The sequence below is a fragment of the Dysidea avara genome, chromosome 13 (assembly GCF_963678975.1).
Source record: "Dysidea avara chromosome 13, odDysAvar1.4, whole genome shotgun sequence".
NCBI lineage: Eukaryota > Metazoa > Porifera > Demospongiae > Dictyoceratida > Dysideidae > Dysidea > Dysidea avara.
The window spans coordinates 12,606,754-12,627,490 of record NC_089284.1 but is presented as its reverse complement, the minus strand read 5'-3'; the positions used below and the strand labels follow the sequence as shown (position 1 = coordinate 12,627,490).

The 20,737-nt window shown below is 37.5% G+C and overlaps 2 protein-coding genes and 1 long non-coding RNA gene across 4 annotated transcripts; 1 reads left to right on the top strand and 2 right to left on the bottom strand.

Annotated features, from left to right (window-relative positions):
- Positions 1-18: 18 nt before the first annotated feature.
- Positions 19-8,884, bottom strand: LOC136243764 (myoblast growth factor receptor egl-15-like). Its single transcript, XM_066035372.1, has 13 exons — positions 8,646-8,884; positions 7,068-7,328; positions 6,345-6,704; positions 4,956-5,051; positions 4,794-4,895; positions 4,118-4,428; positions 3,436-3,567; positions 2,960-3,001; positions 2,532-2,602; positions 1,764-1,804; positions 1,346-1,442; positions 853-949; positions 19-298 (listed from the first exon to the last, which is right to left on the bottom strand). Exons 1-13 carry the CDS (start codon positions 8,788-8,790, stop codon positions 215-217), a joined length of 1,839 nt encoding a protein of 612 aa, XP_065891444.1. The 5' UTR covers positions 8,791-8,884; the 3' UTR covers positions 19-214.
- On the top strand, positions 8,882-19,061 carry LOC136243763 (dynein axonemal assembly factor 8-like). 2 transcript variants are annotated; one of them, XM_066035371.1, is made up of 12 exons: positions 8,882-9,062; positions 9,468-10,047; positions 10,418-10,485; positions 10,642-10,706; positions 11,737-12,403; positions 12,873-15,224; positions 15,560-15,692; positions 16,385-16,479; positions 16,582-16,839; positions 17,132-17,226; positions 18,482-18,521; positions 18,889-19,061. In XM_066035371.1, exons 1-12 carry the CDS (start codon positions 8,970-8,972, stop codon positions 18,928-18,930), a joined length of 4,488 nt encoding a protein of 1,495 aa, XP_065891443.1. In that variant the 5' UTR covers positions 8,882-8,969; the 3' UTR covers positions 18,931-19,061. The 2 variants fall into 2 exon arrangements, with proteins under 2 accessions (XP_065891443.1, XP_065891442.1); XM_066035370.1 differs by having other exon boundaries at positions 8,883-9,062; positions 18,479-18,521.
- LOC136243766 (uncharacterized) lies at positions 18,976-20,737 on the bottom strand. The gene is made up of 2 exons (XR_010694984.1): positions 20,602-20,737; positions 18,976-19,270 (listed from the first exon to the last, which is right to left on the bottom strand). It is a non-coding gene; the product is annotated as an uncharacterized lncRNA (long non-coding RNA).

Below are 20,737 nucleotides of genomic sequence, written 5' to 3'. Positions count from 1 at the left end.
GCCTGTTGTAGCAGGGAATGAAAGCTCAACAGTAAGTTATATGGTAAAATCAAATACAAATACAGAAATATAATGTAGAAAAATAATACAATACTTTTAGGGTTAGCTATAAAATTATGTACATATCTAGACATGTAGTAAAAATGTGCACATTACATTCGGTTAGGTGAATAAATTGAGACAGCAGTGGGCATTGCATTACAATTGAACATCTTTACACATCAGACTCCAAAAATGATGGGTTAACAAATGATGGGTTAGCACTGTCATCCAACCGTATAGTCCCTGTCTTTTCAGTCTATACAAACAGAAAAGAGATTACTTTCACGTAAACAGTGTACACATGCATGTGTGTGTGTGGTCTGCTTGCGTATGTTGCATAATGAATGGTCCCTTAGGCCAGGCAAACTTGATTAATTGTTTCTCATCCCCGCCCACATCCCTTTTTACCCAACTGCCTATAATTTCATTATTGCTGTTTTCAATTATTTTTAGTCTTGTGTCGCCAGACCCACTCTTCGCGTGGTGCTTATCAATTGATAATTATAAGCGCGCCTAGCTGCTGTTTGACCATACAAGACTAACGTATTTTGATTCTAAGAAGGCTGGCTATCATTTTACAGCACAGCAAATGTGATTGTCAATTGCACACCAGAAATAGTGGTAAAACGTAAGTACTAGTTCTTAAAAGGCTTTAGTTAACCTTTATAGTAACAGACAGCTTGATTTGGAGTATTTTCTTTAACAATGAATAATGAAAAATGACCTGCCGCCTGCATGGAAATCCAAATTTTTGTGGATGAGAAACAAGTACTCAAGTTTGCCTGGCCTTAATACTACACAAATATTCACCTGTTGCTGCATCAGATGCTTATGTATACTGTTCAGGAGGTTGGTGAATGAAGGTCGATGACCTTTTCTCTTCCAACAAGACTTCATTAATGAGTACCTGCAGGTTTAGACATAAGGGCCAAAGTCATTTTGATTTAACACAATTGAACTAATAGTGTGTACTCCAGTAAAGTAGTGTACTCCAGTAAAGTAGTATACTACAAGACATGCATAAAACTATTTGTCAGTGACAGTGACATACTACAAATGTTATGCATTTACACGGTTTAAACTAAAAGTTGACTGTTCAATTAGAGTAGTTTACTGTTTACTACTGATATGTTCTATTCAGAGAGTAGGACCTTGTGAAAGAAAAATTGGCTATACTAGTAGCTTGAGACTTTACACACCTAGTAGGGTTTAGTACATTTCATTTCAACAATACATTGAATGCCAGGTAATTTATAGTACAAACAAGCACAAGCATTTTAATCGTGAACATTAATTTACTAACAAGTCTGCATTGCAATTTTCTGCCTTCAATGGATAATTTTCCTCTTCAATTGCTCTTAACAGCAGTCTCAAAACAACATCGTCAAAGGGTGTGTCTCCTAGTCAACAAAAAACAACAAATGCTTATGTGTAACACACACATGCATGCACACAACACACGCACACACACATACATACGCGCTACACTACACATACAACACACACAGATACTACACAGACACACATGCGCACACACAGACAAACACACACATCACACACAGACACACACACAATCACACGCGCGTGCATAATATATTGCAGTGTATATGGTATGCATTTGCAATTCTATCACCAATTACAGTACTACCCCACTGTACTGTGCCTGTTGATTTGACATCTCTTGTACACATCAACAAACACATATTAATACTTTAACTTACCGTAATTAGTTATCTCCCATAGCGTCATTCCATAGGACCACCTAAAACAAAATGAACCAATGCATTCTATACAGATGTTCATATGTACGTACAGTGAAGCCTCTTTCAAATAAAATACATACAATGTTAGGACAGTTTTTGATGTATCTACAATATGTACAATTCAACCTCCTTATAACAATCAAAATCAGTAGCATCCATTACACAATATATTACAGAAACTAGTTGGACAACTAAAACAATGAAGCTTTACTTAGTAGCCATCTCTGTTATCGCTATCATGATCACACCAAGTAGATTCCAGTACTTAATGACCTCATTAATAAGACATGACAAGCAGATCCCTAATTTGTATTTCTCAACCAGGCCACTTCAATAATGTCTGATGCCATTCATTAGGTTCTAAAGAGGTTAACTGTACAGTGTACAAGAAGCCATATTAATCAATTCTGGTTTAACAAGCAATACAGTGTCTCCTATTGAACCAATGAAGCCATATTCATCAATGACTATCTAATTAGACATGAACTATTTTTAGAATAAAAACACTTCTAAAAATAGGTTCTAAAAATAGAAAATAAGCACCTAATTTGCTAATACAGCTAGCTGTAAAAGCCATGTAGTGATCAGCTTGAATCATAGATAGTTGTGTTACTGTAACATTAATCACTCCAGCCTTCAATCAGGACCCAGTGCTTATTTGAGCAAACAATGAATACAGTTATACAGTAAATTAAGCACTGGCCTCCAAAGTACAAATACACTTACACGTCACTTTCAGAACTGTAAGTCTCACTCTTCATCACTTCTGGAGCTTGCCACTTAACACTAGGACGTCCCTGTAAGTACATCATTAAATAGACACAGGTAATTCCCCCAATTAGCATCAACATTGGACAGTGTAGCAGTCACATTCAGTGGAGCCTGCATGTACTACAGGGACACACCAAATAATTTTCAGGCCAGAAAAGAAATGTATTATAAGATGGGATGTCAACTAAGTGCCTAGATTTAGTGTCCTCATATTTGAGCATGCTAACATCACTGTGTCAGACTATGCAACATCAAATACCTAATCACCTTGTTCAGTATAGTGACTGCCATTTACTTCTTGAACAGTATTCAAACACATACACAAATAACAAGACACTGAGTATGAATAATTTTAAAACCTTAATCAGGACAACATTACTCACTGAAATAGTCCTAGCAATCACTTGTGCTCTTTCAATGGCCGGCTGATAAGAAAAAAATATGTACATTGTACATATATGCATGTAATGCAGCGTAAATTTATATTACTTATGTGTAACCAGGAACCAATAAGCACCACAAGGCGCCTTGTGGGGCTTATGACTCCTAGAGTAACAATAAAAGTATATCCCTCTATTCCAAATACCTTGCAACTACCGTATTTCCTTGGTTGAATGCTGCAGCATTAGTTCCAAAATATTGATGCAGCTAACTCGATCACTACTTGACGCTCAAATGTGGCACATACCACACATGTGTGGCTACTGTTGAAGGTGCAGCAAGGAAATACGGTATGTTAAAGTATCCTGGAATCTGATTCAAGGGCAATATGCTGTTCACAGTTACACAAACAGTTTGACCCTTGTTTGTGAGAGGTCCCACTGTACATTATTACAGTACTTCATACATACACACTTACTGCTCTCGTAGTCGTGGAATGCTTTTCAGGTTGGTCAGTGCTAGAACTGTCTCTTACGTCAAAATTTGTCAGCTTGAGAACAAAGTTTTCAAATATCAATACACTCTCACATGTTAATTGCTTGTGCACAATCTGAAATGAAGCACATAAAACACAAATAAATATTCTCCAGCCTCTCAATACTTCATGCACATCAATGCACCATACATAATGCACACAAATGTAAATGTGTCCTCCTAGAATTACACTACCTCAAGAAACTCATATCAGACTCAAGCTACGAATGTGTGCAATTACACATGATGCATTCATGATAATTCAATACTTCATTAACATTCATCTACTCTAGTACAACACACATTGTAGTTGTACAATATGGCCAAACTTGCAAAGTTATATCTGATTACAACAAGACTACTAGTCAATATAACTGGATGCATGTGTGTCTGGTACAGACATATGTACAGACTGACATGGGTATACTTCTCTACATTAGTACACATGTGGTCAAATTTATAGTACACCTAAGCCATAAGAGAAAATTTATTTTGAAATGTCATTTTGAGCAGGTCATTTTTGAGTTTCCGTGTAGGAGACAGAAAGATGAACAACAGAAAAAACATATTGTGTTACAGTTACAACTACGAAGTTATTTATCACAATATACATTAACGTATCTTACATTACGTGATGAAAGATATTCCATTCCACTGGCAATTTGATGAGCAAAAACAAAATAGTCGAGATCAGATAGACGCTGCAGTAACGGACTTTTGAATGGTGCAGACAAAGAGTATGTCTCCAACAGTTCAGGGATGTCGATGAGTAACGATGGACGATTGGGAGTACCATAGGCAGAGCTTCCACCAATGTTAGACCCTAGCAGAGACCACTGATCTTTGATCTCTGTCACTATCGCCTTCCTCTTGGCACACAAGAAAGAGTAAAGATCTCTGTACCATGCCAACTCATAAATCATAACTGGTCCCTCAGCTATACGTGTGTAAACACAAAAAACAACAAGAACTTATGTTCACCATAAAAGGAAAGCTTATAGCTTGTATATTCATATACACAGCAGTAAGTTCAACAGAAAAAAAGATTTGGTACAACTCTATTTTTCTGATACATACTGCAGCTATTTTAACCAACAGTTTAGCACACCATAGCCCCTTTGTTGGGTTCCTTCTCAGCAAACTTTTCATATTTTAATCTCATAGACTGACAAATCTCAAGAATTTTATTTACTCATATTACGGACGCAATAAGCATCAAGTGAGTCCTGATACAATGAAATTTGAGAATAAAAAAATTCATGAACTATGATATAGTACACTACACAAATTGTGAGTACGTACCTTTAGATGACATGCTGAGTAAGAAATTAATAACATGATTATGCGGTGGAAGCTGTTTCAAGATTTCTGCCTCAGTTAGTAGCATCTTTTCTTGGCCAGTAGCTAAACCAATACACATCACATATACAGTATAACTAAAACCATATGAGTTGCGTCACTCACCAATAGACATCTTTATACAAACAGAGTTCTTGTCATTTCCACAAGGCAGTGGACCAGTGTACACTCCTCTCCAATAGTCTGATGTTCTTCCATGGGCTAGTAATGTAAACAATACTGAATGGGTACTACACAATGAAGCCCACTAATGTGGACACTAGAAAGTTATACTACACCAGTGTAATCTTTTTTAAAACGTAGTGAAGACCTCTTTATTACCACATATGTAAGTTGGCCTGAATCATAGCCAGTAGCATACTGTTGAATTGACTTCAAAGGCATCTCTTAATGTTCACAGTACCATAGTGTGTGAGTGATTCAAAGGCTGTCAGCAATAATAGAATCACTTGTAAAACAGTTTGCGCATTTAATGAATGTGGCACAGCTCCAAATTGGATTGGACAAATGCTAAGAACAGACAACATTTAGCTGGCATTGATTTACGATCGAGGCACCGATACTACAAACATCCGCAAAAGGATCGAGCACTAATGAGGTAGTTTCTGTTGCGAATCTAGACCTTTACCAGATTAGGTGAATCTTCATAGCTTTTTCTGTGTTACAAACAAAGTGTCTTTAATCCATGGACACACACACACAACACACACACTAGATGCAATTTGAAGCATTTTAATTAAACTATCCTCTCATTCAGCTGTAAGTATTCAAAACAGGCTATTTGCAGTCAATGAAAAGCTGCTTTGGAAAAGTTAGTAGCATTACTACATCCGTGTAAGGTTAAAACTCACATACATGTAGCACTCATAAAAACCTCTTGGAAACATTCGGTACAGTGGGAAGAGATGCAGGTGTGAGTGAAGATGAGTGGTTTGATACCTAGAAAAAGAAGTGCTTAACTGTTCTATTAGGGTATTTGAATGTTTTGAAATATCATCAACCTTTCATCACAGATTTCAGCCCCACTCTAATTTAGGCTATGTTATCCTATTATTCTGAGACCCCTCCTTTCCCACAACCTATGGTTATAATTAATAGAGCTGTGCGATAATAGCAAAACTTATCTTGACAAGTGAAATTTATTTTACCTCAATAAGAGAAATGTTATATGGTGCATACTGTATTGTAAGCAAAGTTTTACATATTTATTGACTTAAAATCATGTGATAGTCCTTCCGACAACACCTTTACAGAAGCTTACCAGTGATCTGACTATTGATACAACTTAGATTACAAAGATTTACTATCATCTAGATAGTAAAATTATTACCTTTATCTTGATAGGCTATATAGTAATCAACAACTTTATACAGGCTGTAGGACCAGGTGTCCTACAGACCTTCAGCACTTGTGCTGTAAAGCCTTAATAAATAAATTATATATATATATTTTGTCTACATAAATCATTTCCCAGATAGTAATTAAGGTACATACCTAGTAATTCTAGCTTAAAACAGTGCTCTCCACCAAGGCTGTAAATAGATCCCACCGAACTGGTACTATTCTTTGGTAAGATAAGAGTAGTCTCTGAAAAATTTCTTTCAAACGCCTGTCTTGACTGTTCTCTGTACACTTTAGTAGGTGGTCCCAGTACATTAGTGGTGGTGCACTCCTTCTCTTCTTCAATGATCTTCTGTCTTAGTTGTTCTTGCCGATATTTACCAATGAATGTCAGAACAAAGCAGGGACCAACGCAGATCAGGATGGAGAGCAGGCATACAATGATGGTGTTAACAGCAGCCTGTCGTACCTTGGCATCTTCATCATCATCGTTGTTAACTGTTGTGTGTGTTGCTATTGACAACAGAAAATAATACTTGCAGGTATAGTTTTAATTAAGTACATATATAGGCATACAATAGTAAGCTAAATTGTTTGATGCGCACAAAAAAAATCTTTTTGCTATTTTTAAGTGTGTGATATTCATGAAAATGAAAAAGTTAAGAAACACATGCTCTTCACACACACACACACACTCATGCATGCGCACATGCACATGTACACACACACACACACACACACACACACACACACACACACACACACACACACACACACACACACACACACACACACACACACACACACACACACGTACATACATACACATACATACACTCATGTATGGATTGCACATGCACACCATATAGAACTCACATGCAATGTGCAAGACTTTGTAAATACTTTTATCAACTGCACACGCCACAAAACTACCAGAATAACTTGGAAAAATTGACTTGTTAATTTTAATGTTAATAGTCTTGTTGTCAAATGAAATCATCCCAGGAAAACCAGGAGGAGACTCCTTACTAGTGTTGTGCTGGACACAAGAGCAGTTCCCACTAAACACCACCCTACACCATATATCTGGACGATCAGAACAGCCTATTCTGATCTTTAGTTCATTTTGAGTAACACCTGTGTAGTATACATGCATACAAACATGTAAAAAGTATACATCACGCATATACCAAAACATCGGATTTTGTTTCTCTTTTTAAATCTCACTTTTAAACTTACAGTTACTTAGTAATAAAATACACAGGATAATTCAGTTACATCATTATCCTTTAATCTCAAAAATGAATATGGAATTAGTAAATCGGCTTCGTACAGGGGATGTATGTGTGTAAGTATTTGAGTTTTAAATTAATTAATCTGCAATAAGTAGGCTGGAAAATATCGAAAAAGGTCCACACCAAAAAATCATCTACATTTCAGTATGTTCGTATCAGTTGAGCATACTCTGACAATAGCAAAGTCACGTGACAATAGTTGTGACATACAATCTATGTAGCCATGACATGTCGTATACCATGACATACATACATTTGCACGCAGCCTTGTAATCCATACCCTATTCTTTGGAGGTGACACCCAAAGGAATTACAGTCTGGTAACAACTTTGTCAAGAAACTTCCTATAAACATCAATACTACAAAGTCAAAAAGTAACTCATACCACAAATTATTGGCTGACTGAAGCAGAGGAAGGGTGCCCCAAATCGATAAGTATCACACTGTCTGGTTAGTTGACATAGTTCACTATATGTTGTATGTGACAGTGAAAGTACGTCACTGTAAAGCACTAATAACAATAACAAAATCAACAGAAGTACATACCAATGGGCAGTAATTTTGATATGAGAAGCCACTTCTCATTTTACATATTTGTTATGACGACATAACACAAGTTATGTCATGACATAATATGAGATAAAAGACCATGAATGACATAAAATTTCTATGTAGTCAAGCGTATCTCACTAATTTTGTTTTTTATGCTAATCCTACAGCTTCTATACACTCTACAGGAAGTTATTATATAATAATCATTGGTATCCATCCAAACAAATGTGTGTGCGTACATTTCCTTGGATAGTTCTTGGAACACCACATGACACATATACATGTAAACCAATATACGTACCACTTTATTGGCTATATCATACACTCTCTTTAGTTTCAGGAGCTAACTTATACTACGGATAATCTTGAGATAATCATTGTGTACACAGCACATTTTTTATGTACTTCATTATGGCCTTGTCTACTGAATATACCAAGTGCAAGATAACCAATGACATACTGGCCGAACTGGTGGTTTTGCAATTGTGTATGTACTACATCCACAGTTGAATAATTGCAACAACCATGTGTGTTCAAGTTTGTGGATTTTATAGCCAAGCAACACATGTCAGCCAGTCTAACGTATGTACCGGATATAATAACAAACCTTGAAACTTAACCGTTATGAAGTCGTTCGTGGCAACGAACCCGAGGTCACGGCATATCTCCCTCCGTTGATCTTCAGCTAGATCTTCAGAGCCAGTTATTACGGAGATCAACTGTAGCACTATGACTACGACCAAAACCCTCATCGTTTATACTGAATGACTCGGAATGACTAGTAGCCTTCTTATCATTATTTTCCGGGTATTATCGTTTTACATTACTGTATACTGAGTCTGATACGAGGCCTGAGAGTATCCGGTTGTCGTGTTTACAAGGTGTGCACTAGGGTGTGCAGACGGAGCTGATCTCTATTTTCGTTCATTGTATGCACGTGATGAGCCAAATTGAAGACATTTATAAGCAGCTAGGGGGTGATTTGCCATCCGCGGACTTCAATTTGGAAAGCTCAGAGGATGAGGTACGTGTGCATTCATTCTATCTAGCGCCCATTGGTAATACTTTAAGCAGTAAAAGTTTTATACCTGCTGTCGCTGTTTGTAAAATAGTCTGTTTTAGGCTGTAAAATAACTTGTCACTTACTATTGTACTCAGCAGGTATCTAGTTATAGCTTGTAGTTGCCATAACAACTACAGAACCTACTGTAATACTCGCTAGTACATAAGTAGTCATTTCCAAGCTGTTTATCAGTTTGGTGAAAAATGTAGAAAAGCATCAGTTTTGGTGCTTCAGATATAATTACGTACTTCATTTTTAACATAATGTACTTGTCAACTATTTGTATAGGTGTACTGTAATTGGGACAGTACACCACATACCTTAGGTGTGTGTGGGTAAGTTGATGTACTATTTTCTTTACCTCAGGATGCAGTAGCACCAGAGCTTATCAAGCCTTCTTTTGAAGTGAAAGATAGTTGTAATGCTACAGCTGCTGCAGGAGCAGACTCTTCTATTTGTACTGAGAACAGTGATAAAGGTGACGATCCCCCTCATTCCAGTAGTGCTCCAGAAGAAGATACGGTTTCTACTGTAGACACAGAAAGAAAAGTCCTTTACATAGAGAAAGCAGTGGAAATAGCATCTTCAGAACCTGGTAACACAGTAGTTTACAGTAGCACTACAACTGTAGAAACAGTCTCTGAAATAACTGTGAAAGAAAACGGTCCCATTTTGTGTATGGCAAAGCTGGAAGACCTCGAGAATTTCATGGACACTTTGTTAGATTCAGAATTAGATGATTCTACTCTTACATCACAGAATGCAGCTCACGATGCTGAACTGTCTGTAGCCCAGCCTCTCACAGACACACAGCTTATGGGCGAACTGTGCAAACTAAATGAAAAGCTTCTACCATCAAATTCAAACTGTGACGATGGCAAAGTGAAAGAGAAAAATGTCAATATGCATAAACATGTACAACATCGGGAAGGTGATAACAAAACAGGTATTGAGTGTCTTTGTACAATGCCAGTCTCCTATTCACATACTGAATTGTTTGTATGTAACATGTAGTGTGTCACAGTGTAAACCAGACCACTGTACATCTTAGTGTACAATTGCTCAAGCCTTAGGGTATTTTGTGAATTGGTTTTATGCACTACTCTAGCACAAGGCCATATTGTAGTACATACATCCATGCATAACGTCTGCAACAATATGATATGAAGCCAAAGCATGGTTTCTTTTTTTTCAATATAATATATGCGTACACAGCATAATTGCTTGTTTTAGTCACATTATTTATTTATTTTGTTTATTTATTTATTTATTAAGGCTTTACAGCACAAATTATGATACTATTTGTTGATATGTAGAGTCATACACTCGTGAAGAAGATTCAACTATATTTGTTGACTTGAGGCCCCAAAAGACTGCACCAACGGTATGTTTGTGTGTGTGCTGCATGTGTACATGTATGTATTGTTCTGGTTCACTAATTTAAACCATTTGTTTGTATCTTTGTTGACTAGTTTGTTGTAGCTATTGTATGACACAGAGAAAAATAATTCTTGTGTGCAATTGTTTTTTGGTTTATTAGGAGAGTCGTATACAGTTGAGCTCCAAAGCAAAAAAGTTGATGATGGACAAGTTGCTTCCATCAAGGTATGTAAGATGTATGTATATATCTATCATTGCCTGTCTGTGTGTCTGTATGTGTAACTAATATTTGTTGATTTTGTGCATGTACAATATCAGGAGCTCATTGAATCCTATGGACAAGGGAGCGTGTAACTCCGTACACTACCAATACTGCAGGCGAAATTCAAAAGTGCTACTATGTATATTTATTGGTTACATCATTCTTACGCGCAACAGGGATACACTGAATGAGCTGCTACTCCATCACCTTATGTAAAGCTGCTTCGATAGGAAGATCGTCGAGTCAAAGGTAGAGCTTGGAATAATCAAGTGGAGTAATTTTGCGTGATTTCATGTGATTAGTGACTGTAGAAAGATGGTCCTGCTAAGCCTGTGCTACTATTCCTCCGTCGTGCCATTGAACTTCGTTTCCATAGCTTCGCTTTGTTGCAGTGGAAACATGATGTACTCGAGCATGCGCCTCCGCATAATATCCTAATTAGGAAATTTTAAAAGTTACTTATTATAGTACATGGCAGCTATGTTTGAATTTTGCTGTTTACAGAGTTACATGCTCCCTTGTCCATAGGATTTGATGCACTCCTGACAATATGTACTACAGGTACATTTGCTCACTGAACCCTTTGTGAATATGCGGATAAAATTCATACCAAGCTACACTGTATTATCTGTTTATTAGCTATCACTGTGTGGGTGTATAAGTTTCTAATGCCCTCATTATGCCTTGTTTGGGGCAGCTTTTCTCATGGGTGCAGGTAGTAATATTAGTAATAGTGGTGGTGGGTGGGGGAGGTCCATCCGTATAGCAGTATAAAATGGAGAAGAAGACGAGAGTGAAAGCAAGATGTCCAATTTGGGCTTCTCCATGAGCCTAAAATCATTCCAAACTGTCCGTTTGTGGTAAAAGATGAGTTTGAATTTTGTGTGCAGTCAGTGGGGAAGCCAGGGAATTATCTCAAATCTGGTCAAAATTATATATGTATATAAATGCCATTTATACAATTTTACTGCATTTCTGAACTCCATCTTTAAGCTCTCATAATGGTGATGATTCAAGTGAAGATGATACAGACTGGGCTTCATACAGGCAACAAGTAAAGTCACATAGCTTTGACTCATCAATGGAAGATAAAACACCAGACATTCCATCATCACCATGCTCTACAATACCATTATCTGACCAAACTGGTACAGAACTGTCAACAGGTGTTCAATCATGGTCAGAAATGTTAAAACACAGTTTACCATTGCAGCACTTAGCTCCAGTGACTTCTTTAGTAGCTGAGACTGACATCTTGGAAGTTACAAGTGTGTTGGTGACCAAAAACAAGTCTCAAGAAAGTCCTACGACTGTGAGTAAAATTGGCAAGAAAAGTAAAGTGCGAAAGCATGCCAAGAAAAAGAAAACACAAGCTGCTGCTAAAGACCAAAAGAAGGAAGACGTTTCAAAAAGCAAGCAAAAAACTGACAAAGAAAGTTCTCGTGATGTTAAAGTCACTTCAGGGTCACCAGAAGTGTCCATTCCTAATGTTGACCCAGCTAGTAATCCTTCTGATGCTGGAAATAATGTTTCAGCTAGTGTGGCTCCTTGTGTGAGCCAAGCTGAAGATGTTGACAAGATCAAGACGAGGCTTGAAGCTCAGATCAATGCAAGGATGGGGTTTGGTGCTTTCCTATCAGAAAGTATAATCTATGATAAGGTATATACATACATTGTAGACTTCCACTATGTGTATGTTCACCTGTATAAGTATGTATTCATGTCTAAATTTACAAATATATGTATTTCTAAAAGTGAAGTTTATGATTGATAAATACCAAGCCCAAATGATACAATTTTTGTACAAATTGTGAACAAAACTATTTTATAATTCTGTGGTACATTCATATTACTTAGTAAGGGTGAATAATAAGATACTGTCCTATTTCATTGATCAATTTTCTGGTGTTAAAATTTGCTTGCAGCTACACATTGTTTGTTGTTAAGATCGCATGTCATGCTTAAAGTATGTATGCTCTTTACAAAATCTAATGTGAAAGAGCAGTATTACACAATATCATGAAGCCACAATAATTTTACATCCTTTACTGTATCAGTGTGTGTGCGTGCGTGTGTGTGTGTGTGTGGTGTGCTAGTGTACATGTGTACTATTGTCTCACTGTTTACAGGAAGCCACGTTTGAGCCAATATTAGACCAGACTAGTTGTTCAGCAACTACTAATGCATTACTGACTATTGAACTGGACTCTAGTGGTCTACCTGTAGTTGAAAATGATGCTGAGATTGCTGCACTGAAACTGACTAAATCCTGGCTGATAGCTCTGTTTGTTAAGCTAGCAGTTGGCGAAGCTACTTACACTGAGATTCCATTTCTTGTTACTGGGATAAAACAGACAATGTTCAATGGTAGGCCTGCAATTGTTATAGCATTATCGACAACACTGTCCGATAATAATGAAGATAGGGATGACGCATCGCAGGATTCTAAGAAGCTCATATCTTGGTTGAATACAACTACATTAGAATGGATTGCTGAGAAGACTGGCACTGAAGTACCACCTGTGATTCTGGAAACTGTTTGTGATGAAGACAACCTGCTTGCCTGTCCAATGAGTGACATTGTAAGTCTCACTGAAGATGTCTCACAATTTTTTCTGCCTATCAGTTTTTACTGGGAGAAGCTTGATAAAGATGATGGCACTAATCTTTCTCTACTGAACGATATTGAAACAACGGTAGCTGTTATACGTCATAGTTGGTTGGGAAATGCAAAGTTTATTTTTTCAGTGTTGGATTTTGTTGCTTTGTCTGGTCTTGACTTAGCCGGGATGAGGCTAGTTTATGAGGCTGACTGTGAGCCTAGTGAATATGTAAAGCAGACAGATTTGGCTCTAGCGTTAGCAATCAGAGGACCGCATGCCATCAATCAATGGGTGGAGATTGTGGGGCCAGGAGATCATGAACTTGCTAAAGTCACAGATCCTAATTCTCTTAGTGCTCTGTATGGTAACTCTGAAAGTGAAATGATGTGGTTTTCCAGGAACACTCATAAGGCTTTGTATGCTCTTGCCAAATGGTTTGGTGGCAGAGCATGTATTAAAACCAAAGCTGTATTTGGAATCAATGATGCAGCAACTAAGGCAGAAAAAAGAAAGTGGCAAAAAGTAAGATTTGCAGACAGCCCAAAGTGTGAGTTAGTGGAACCAAGCACGCCCACAACACCTACAATAGCACCATGCTTGTTTGCAGCTAACCAAACAAAGATCATTTTAACTGTATCCCCTAAAGTGCCTCCTTCACAATATTTCAATGTATTCGCTGCTTGTGATCAAAGTGGTTATGAAGTGTGTGGTATAAAACGAATGAGACTGAACCCTAAAAGAGCTCGTATGCTTTCACTGTCTAGCGATGATAAAATGGACAATTTCACTCCTTCTTCTCCCTCTAAGAACTTCAAGGGTTCTCCTTTATCCCCCATCTCTCCATTGTCTCCTTTTGCAGATAACACTCCTCCACCAATGCCTTCACTGATGCTAATTCTCAGCAGAGAGAATGCCATGTACCATTCAAGCCTTCTCTCTACATGTTTAGAAGAAAAACTTGCTGTACATTTCAAAACTATAAACAGTGCTTCATTGCTGAGTGAACTTCGTATTACTCCTTATTCAGATGTGGTTCTGTCCACAATTAAGTCTTTTACGGAAGTTCCAGCAAAACCTCATTTTTCATCATCCAAGCTCGCATCTATGAAAAAAGGTCCAGAAAGCTTTGTTTCATTTAAAGAAGAATTATCTGTGGTATGTTTTTCTCAAGAGTGCCATATTCAAAAGCTTGTAACTGGTTTGCAGATAGTACTTTGCTGTGAGGTGGCTGGTTTTGATCGTGAAGATCCCATAGAGTTTCAATTTGAGCCTGACAAGCAAACATGCAAGGGAGAGATGCAACATGACTTGTTGGGCCAGTTTGAATTGTTGGGTATCAAATGGTTACCCAAGCTAGAGAGACAGGCTTTGCAAGAGACAAAGTTTCTGGACGATTGCTTGGAGTTTTTACAGCGAGGCACCACCGTTACTGATTTCTTTACACAACCTTTTATGGCAGTGGTTTTCAGAGGCATCAATGTTAGTGAAAGAATCAAAACACTATTTCTTGAAAACAGTTCTTTTCAGCATTCACCAATTTTGTTAACTGTCACTAACATTTCTGGTTTGCAGTTGGCCTCATTGCTTTTCGCTAGTAAAGAACTATTTCCCGATTTTGACACCAGGCATTTATCACCATACTTACCTCCTCGATCTCTCTCTGTTCCTAGTGTGTTTCAAGCAGTTGAAGAAGACAACACAAAGTGTGTTTCAATTTTGGCTGTAAAAATAACAGCTTTCAAACTGTTTGTCAAGATCCTTGATAGATTATCAAGGCATGATTTTGGCATAGTTGGTTTAAGACTGGTTGAGATAACTAATGAAATGTGGTTAAATATGAGATCAAGTCAGAGAATAGCAGCCAAATCACTGCAACAGGTACGTATGTACGTAGTATTTGTTGTGTGCGGTGTATTTTGTGTGTGTGCAAGTGTGTGTGTGTGTGTGCATGTGTGCGTATGATAAGAGGTAGAAGTGACAACAGTTGGTAAGCAGTGAGGGACCTTGTAATGCAGTTGTGCTATTTATGTATATAGTTTGAATGATGCCAGGCTGTGTGGCACCTTAGAGTAGTGTGCAGTCAAGTCACCAACTGATCTGGGAATTTTTGTACATTCAATAGAGTTTCATGGTCAAGGGGTTAAGACTTCATTCAGGCATTTAGTAGTGGTTGTATAGTGAATGTGATAGTTGATGTATCCATTGTTAACTAGGCTGCTCCAACAACACCATTGTCATCACAATGTTACATTGTTTGTCTGGAGCATTTCAATGCTGTATGGTACTTGGAATACGATGTTCTATCATTCATTGCTGGTGATCCTGCTCTACTTGACTCAGTGTATTGTAAGTTAAGCTCAGCTTGTATGTGTGTGCATTTGTACAGTACAGTGGGACCTCATCTGAAAGCCCTTCAAGAACCACGTTATTTTTTTAGTATGGAGGAATGTATAACTTTGTATTATAAGCAAGCTCTGTCCTGCTGTTAAACAATTAGGGGATGACATAAATATAACTTTGTTTTATGCACTACTACAGTAAAAATACCTAAACAATGTTAGCAAGAGTTAATAATACTCCACTATTATTAACTCTTGGTTTTATTCTACACTTGTGATGAAGACAACATTGTCTCACTAAAAAATTCATCCATGTATCAGGTAAATGTAGTTATGTGATCTTTTGTGTACCAATCATGTGAGGAGTCTAATGATATTTGGTTTAATGCCTTGGGACAAAGCATGATGGAAATATAAGGGTGACTACTGGCCGGTATCGGGCAATTATGGAAGAGCTTCCTTCTTTGAACAGCCTGTCAGAGGAGATACATATTCCAATCTTTGGTATTGTTTTATCAGGAAATTCATGGTGTTAGTGAATTCTTTCTATTGTTAATGTTATGGGAGCTTATATAAGTCCATGTGATTATGTCCAATATATTGGACATTGACTGATCATTCTTGGGCAGAAAGAGAGGTACCACTGTAACATTTTTGTGTACACCAGGCACGTACAGTTTATCATATGTTGTGTTTTAGGTTCGCATAGTTATTTTCATGCCTCGCAAGATTTGCTAAGGTTTTTTCCAAGTGGACTATGCTGTGAACAAACTAGCCATACAGCAGACAACCAGGTAATCAGCTTACTGTACAGTATAGTGTAAGTATACATGTAGCACACATATACTGCATAAGGGGCACGTGTTACAAGTTACCTATACTTATTGTTCATACAGATTATACCAGCTGCAGTTAACAAGATCACCAGTCAGATGTTTGTCCACAATTGCATGACTCCAGAAGATTCTCCCCTCACAGAGATCAACTGTATTATTGTACCATCAAGTGTACTGTGTAGTGACTGCTACAACTTAGCCTCTGAGCTGGATAATCTGTTAACTTTGAAGTTCACTGTAGTGTGCATGGAGGCCGTGTGCTTCTCTCATGAAACAGCCAAAAGGATACTGTCAACATTGTCTTGTGACAATAAAAGGGTCAGTGGTTTGTATGTATGTGTGCGTGTACGTACGTGTGTGTATGTATGTATGTATGGTACCGCCCAAAACGCAACGTCGCGAGCAACAATTGCACACAGTCAAAACACTCGCTTGAAAAGGGGGTGTGGCAGGCATTTTGTTTGCAACTCTTCGTCCCTCAACTGGAAGGATGAAGACTCGCAAACGAAGCCCCCTTTTCGAGTGAGTTTTTAATCGTGTGCAATTAATGCTCGCAATGTTGCGTTTGGGCGGTACCGTGTGTATAAGTTTGTATCATTTGGTTTTATAGAAAGTGGATAACATCTTCACTACTGGTGCAAGTGTCTTGATTGTAGTTAAGAGAGACAATGCAGCTTCATGTTTTAACTCCATTGTACAACAAAGGTATATCAGTCTCTTCCTTTGATTAGCTCATGCAACATGTGATGTGTGTACATACATACTGGACACCTGTTAATGTGGCATTCAATAAATAACAAACCATTTTATTGCAATAATAGATATTATCTTGACAATGATATGACATCATAGGACTGTTTTGTAAACATACTTGTTGACATAAAGTCATGTAGTGCTCAGAAATTTTATCACTTCCCCAACTAGTTTGAAACCTTTGACAAGTTTTCCATCTGACTGTGGTTGATTTACAATAGATCAAGATGCTATTATCCAATAAGTAAATTCATTCTTATAAGTGATTAGACATCTACGTGCATAGATAATCTTTTTATCTAAATTGCTTCCCAATCCTAGATAGTTCCACTACCACAGGTGTCCATGTTACACAGGTTACACTCTTGTTACATACTGGTCACTTCTTTTATTTTATGTAGCACCTATAAATAAGACCACTCCTGGTCTTCAGTAGTGTAATGGTCATCATAGACTACTGACTTCATTATACAGTGACCTATTTCACCATGTATGTATGTATGAGCACAAGTTACTGCTAATTCCTATGGCTTCACATACAAAATGATTGTTTTCATTAATCTCTGCTTGCTTTCGACTCCCAGATGTGTTTTTGGTACATAAAAATCATCATCTCCAGTTAGAAGTATTGACTATAAAACTTGGATAAAATAGGCACAATTTCACAAATTTTGAATCTAGTCTCTCAGCTTTGGTCCCATGCTTCTTAAACTCTGTCATCTGCTCCTTGTAACAAAAGTATGAAACTAATTTTTTGAAGTCAAATGAGCTGTTGAATTCTCTAAACTTTTCTATGAAAACGGCAATCTCCTTAAAATTAATTTGGTTTTCTGAGGCTGTAGTAGTCATACCTAAAAATCTGTTTCCATACTTTAAAAAGATAATACTATTACAAGCTACTACAAGAATTTTTGGAGAGTTTCACTATTAGCTGTAGGAGCAGAATCACTTTAGAGCGAAAAATACAACCACTCCATAATTTGTACATGCTTTGGAGTATTCCACTCAGATATGCACTAAACAGAAGTTCAATGTCTAACCCACAACATGTTTTATTCAAAAGGTGAGTTGAGTATCTGTGTTGGTTTTACAGCTTCATACAAAAAGCATAATTTTATTCATGGAAGCCATAGGCCATAGTTGCCTGCCCCTTGAGTCTTACATATTATTTGTTGTAATTACTAAAACAACTGTTGTCTTCCAGTAGCATACATGATGACATTCTTGTACCCAAGTCATGTAGTGAGGTATGTGTTTGTCTGCTGGCAGTAGTGTGTGTGTGCAGTATACTGTATAGCCTAAATATTTCGAGGGGGGAAATTTTCGCTGATTTCACGGTCTTGGGGGTTATCAGCAAAAATTTTAGCCTTAAAATATTTAGACCTCCATATAGTCTAATACATTTTGGGGGTAAACTTTGGTGAATTGCAAGCTAATTGCATTTGGTGAAATAAACTTTGGCAAATTCAACCTCAATGTTTAGCAGTAAAGATACTAATGTGAGGCACTACAGGTAAATTGGCGGGTTAAACATTGGCAAATTTACAGCAAATCGCCAAAGTTTCCCTCTATACGGTATATTGTATATTACATATTATTATCATGCGCTTTTAGGCCTCTCAGTTGATGTCTCTGCTGTTCCCAGGCACACAGTGAACTACACACAAGTAGTGTACCCAATATGTACCTAACATATGTATATACATGTAGTAGCAAGAGTCTTGGTAGTAGAAACAAAGAATATTTTTGTATATATTTGCATTAAAGTATTGTAAAATGTCACTTGACCATGTCAATAGATGTAGGACTCCCGTGTCAACGTTTTTCAGACAGTGTAAAATGTATAAGGTGACGGTCAAAGAGTTGAGTGTGGTGTTTTTAGTAACACAAATACATGTACTGATAGTTCTTGACATTTAGCAAGTTGTGATGATGAATCATGAAGTCCAAAAAATGTGAAGAATGCTTCCCTGACCACTAGCAACTTTTGCAAGACCTTTTTTGCAACAAAAAAAAGTATACAGCACGACAAATACAAGAACTCTAAAGTCTTCCAGCAAATATAATCATAAATTCCTGTTATTTTGACCATAACACAGCATATACATAGCATACGTCAGTTGCTACACTCAATATGTTTCTGGCCACAGACATGCAATAACTCATACTTGTGGTAATGGTCGCAATGACAATGACATGTACCTCCTACATGTACATTAAAGTGGCCTCTTTTATGTGCTTGCAATAAAATATACACATAATGCAGTAGCTATGTTTATCAATCCCCACTATTGGCTTAGGCTGTGCTGTGTACAAAAACACATAACGCCACATGACACCCAACACATGCACAGCTAGCTACACAAGTACCAAATAGACCATACTTATTAATCTCTTAGTTACACAAGTACTTCCTTATGCCAGCAAGGTATTCTTCAAAGCCATTCATTGAACCAAGCAAAGTAGATCGAATCAGCCACTTCCTCAATTTTAATGTGGAGTCCTATAGCAACAAGAGGCTGTCTGGCACTATAAGGGTTACCAAAAGTCAACACAAATACACCTATTTGCTATCTTGAGCAGGTAGAAACATTATTTCTTTGTTGCTAACAATGGCCATGCAGTCTTTCTCAATACATCCAAGTGCTTATGCACATCAACAATAATGATCAAATCTAGCCAGGTGGAAAGTGATGTGAGAATACCTGGAAATAAACCAAGGACTAGAGCCACTATTCTATGACTACATCCAGTAGTAAGCCTTAAGGCTATCACGCAGGTCTTTCTTGATCATTTTTCCGTGCTGCATATATTTCAAGACACTGGAAAAGTTTGACTTATCATCTTACTACCTATTACACATTCAAGGCCTTGCCTGACTTTGGCCACACATCCTAGCATGGTTGCTGTGATTGAGAACAAATGTACTAGTTTGGCTCAACCTCTGCACAGTGCACACCCAGTATCAAAGATGACATGTATATTTCATCATAGATAATTAACGAGAATCAATATGGCACAGGTCCTGATCTACAGTAGTCTATGCACTGACCTGGCACAACTGTACAATATAGCTGGGGGTGTGAAGGATCTATAAAGCCTAATAGTCTCGTGCCCAGACCGCTATTTTCCCTTTTGTATTTGGGTGGGGGAAAATAAAAGGGAAATAGCGGTTGGGACGAGACTGGATGCCTAACTGGTTATCAACGGAGCGCATTATTTAGAAACAAGGAGTAAACTCCTTGATATTGTACTTAGTGGCCATATATGGATGTGACAAGCTAGGTCATAACAGCTACACAAATCGAGGTATGTATATATACTCACTTGTTGCACTATCTCAAGAAACAAGCGAGCTCACAAGAGATTAATATAAATTTATAAGATTAAGAATTCGTATTTCATTGAATATTCAACCAGACTTCAAATAAGTTATCCAAGCAATGAATTCACTCCATTTTTG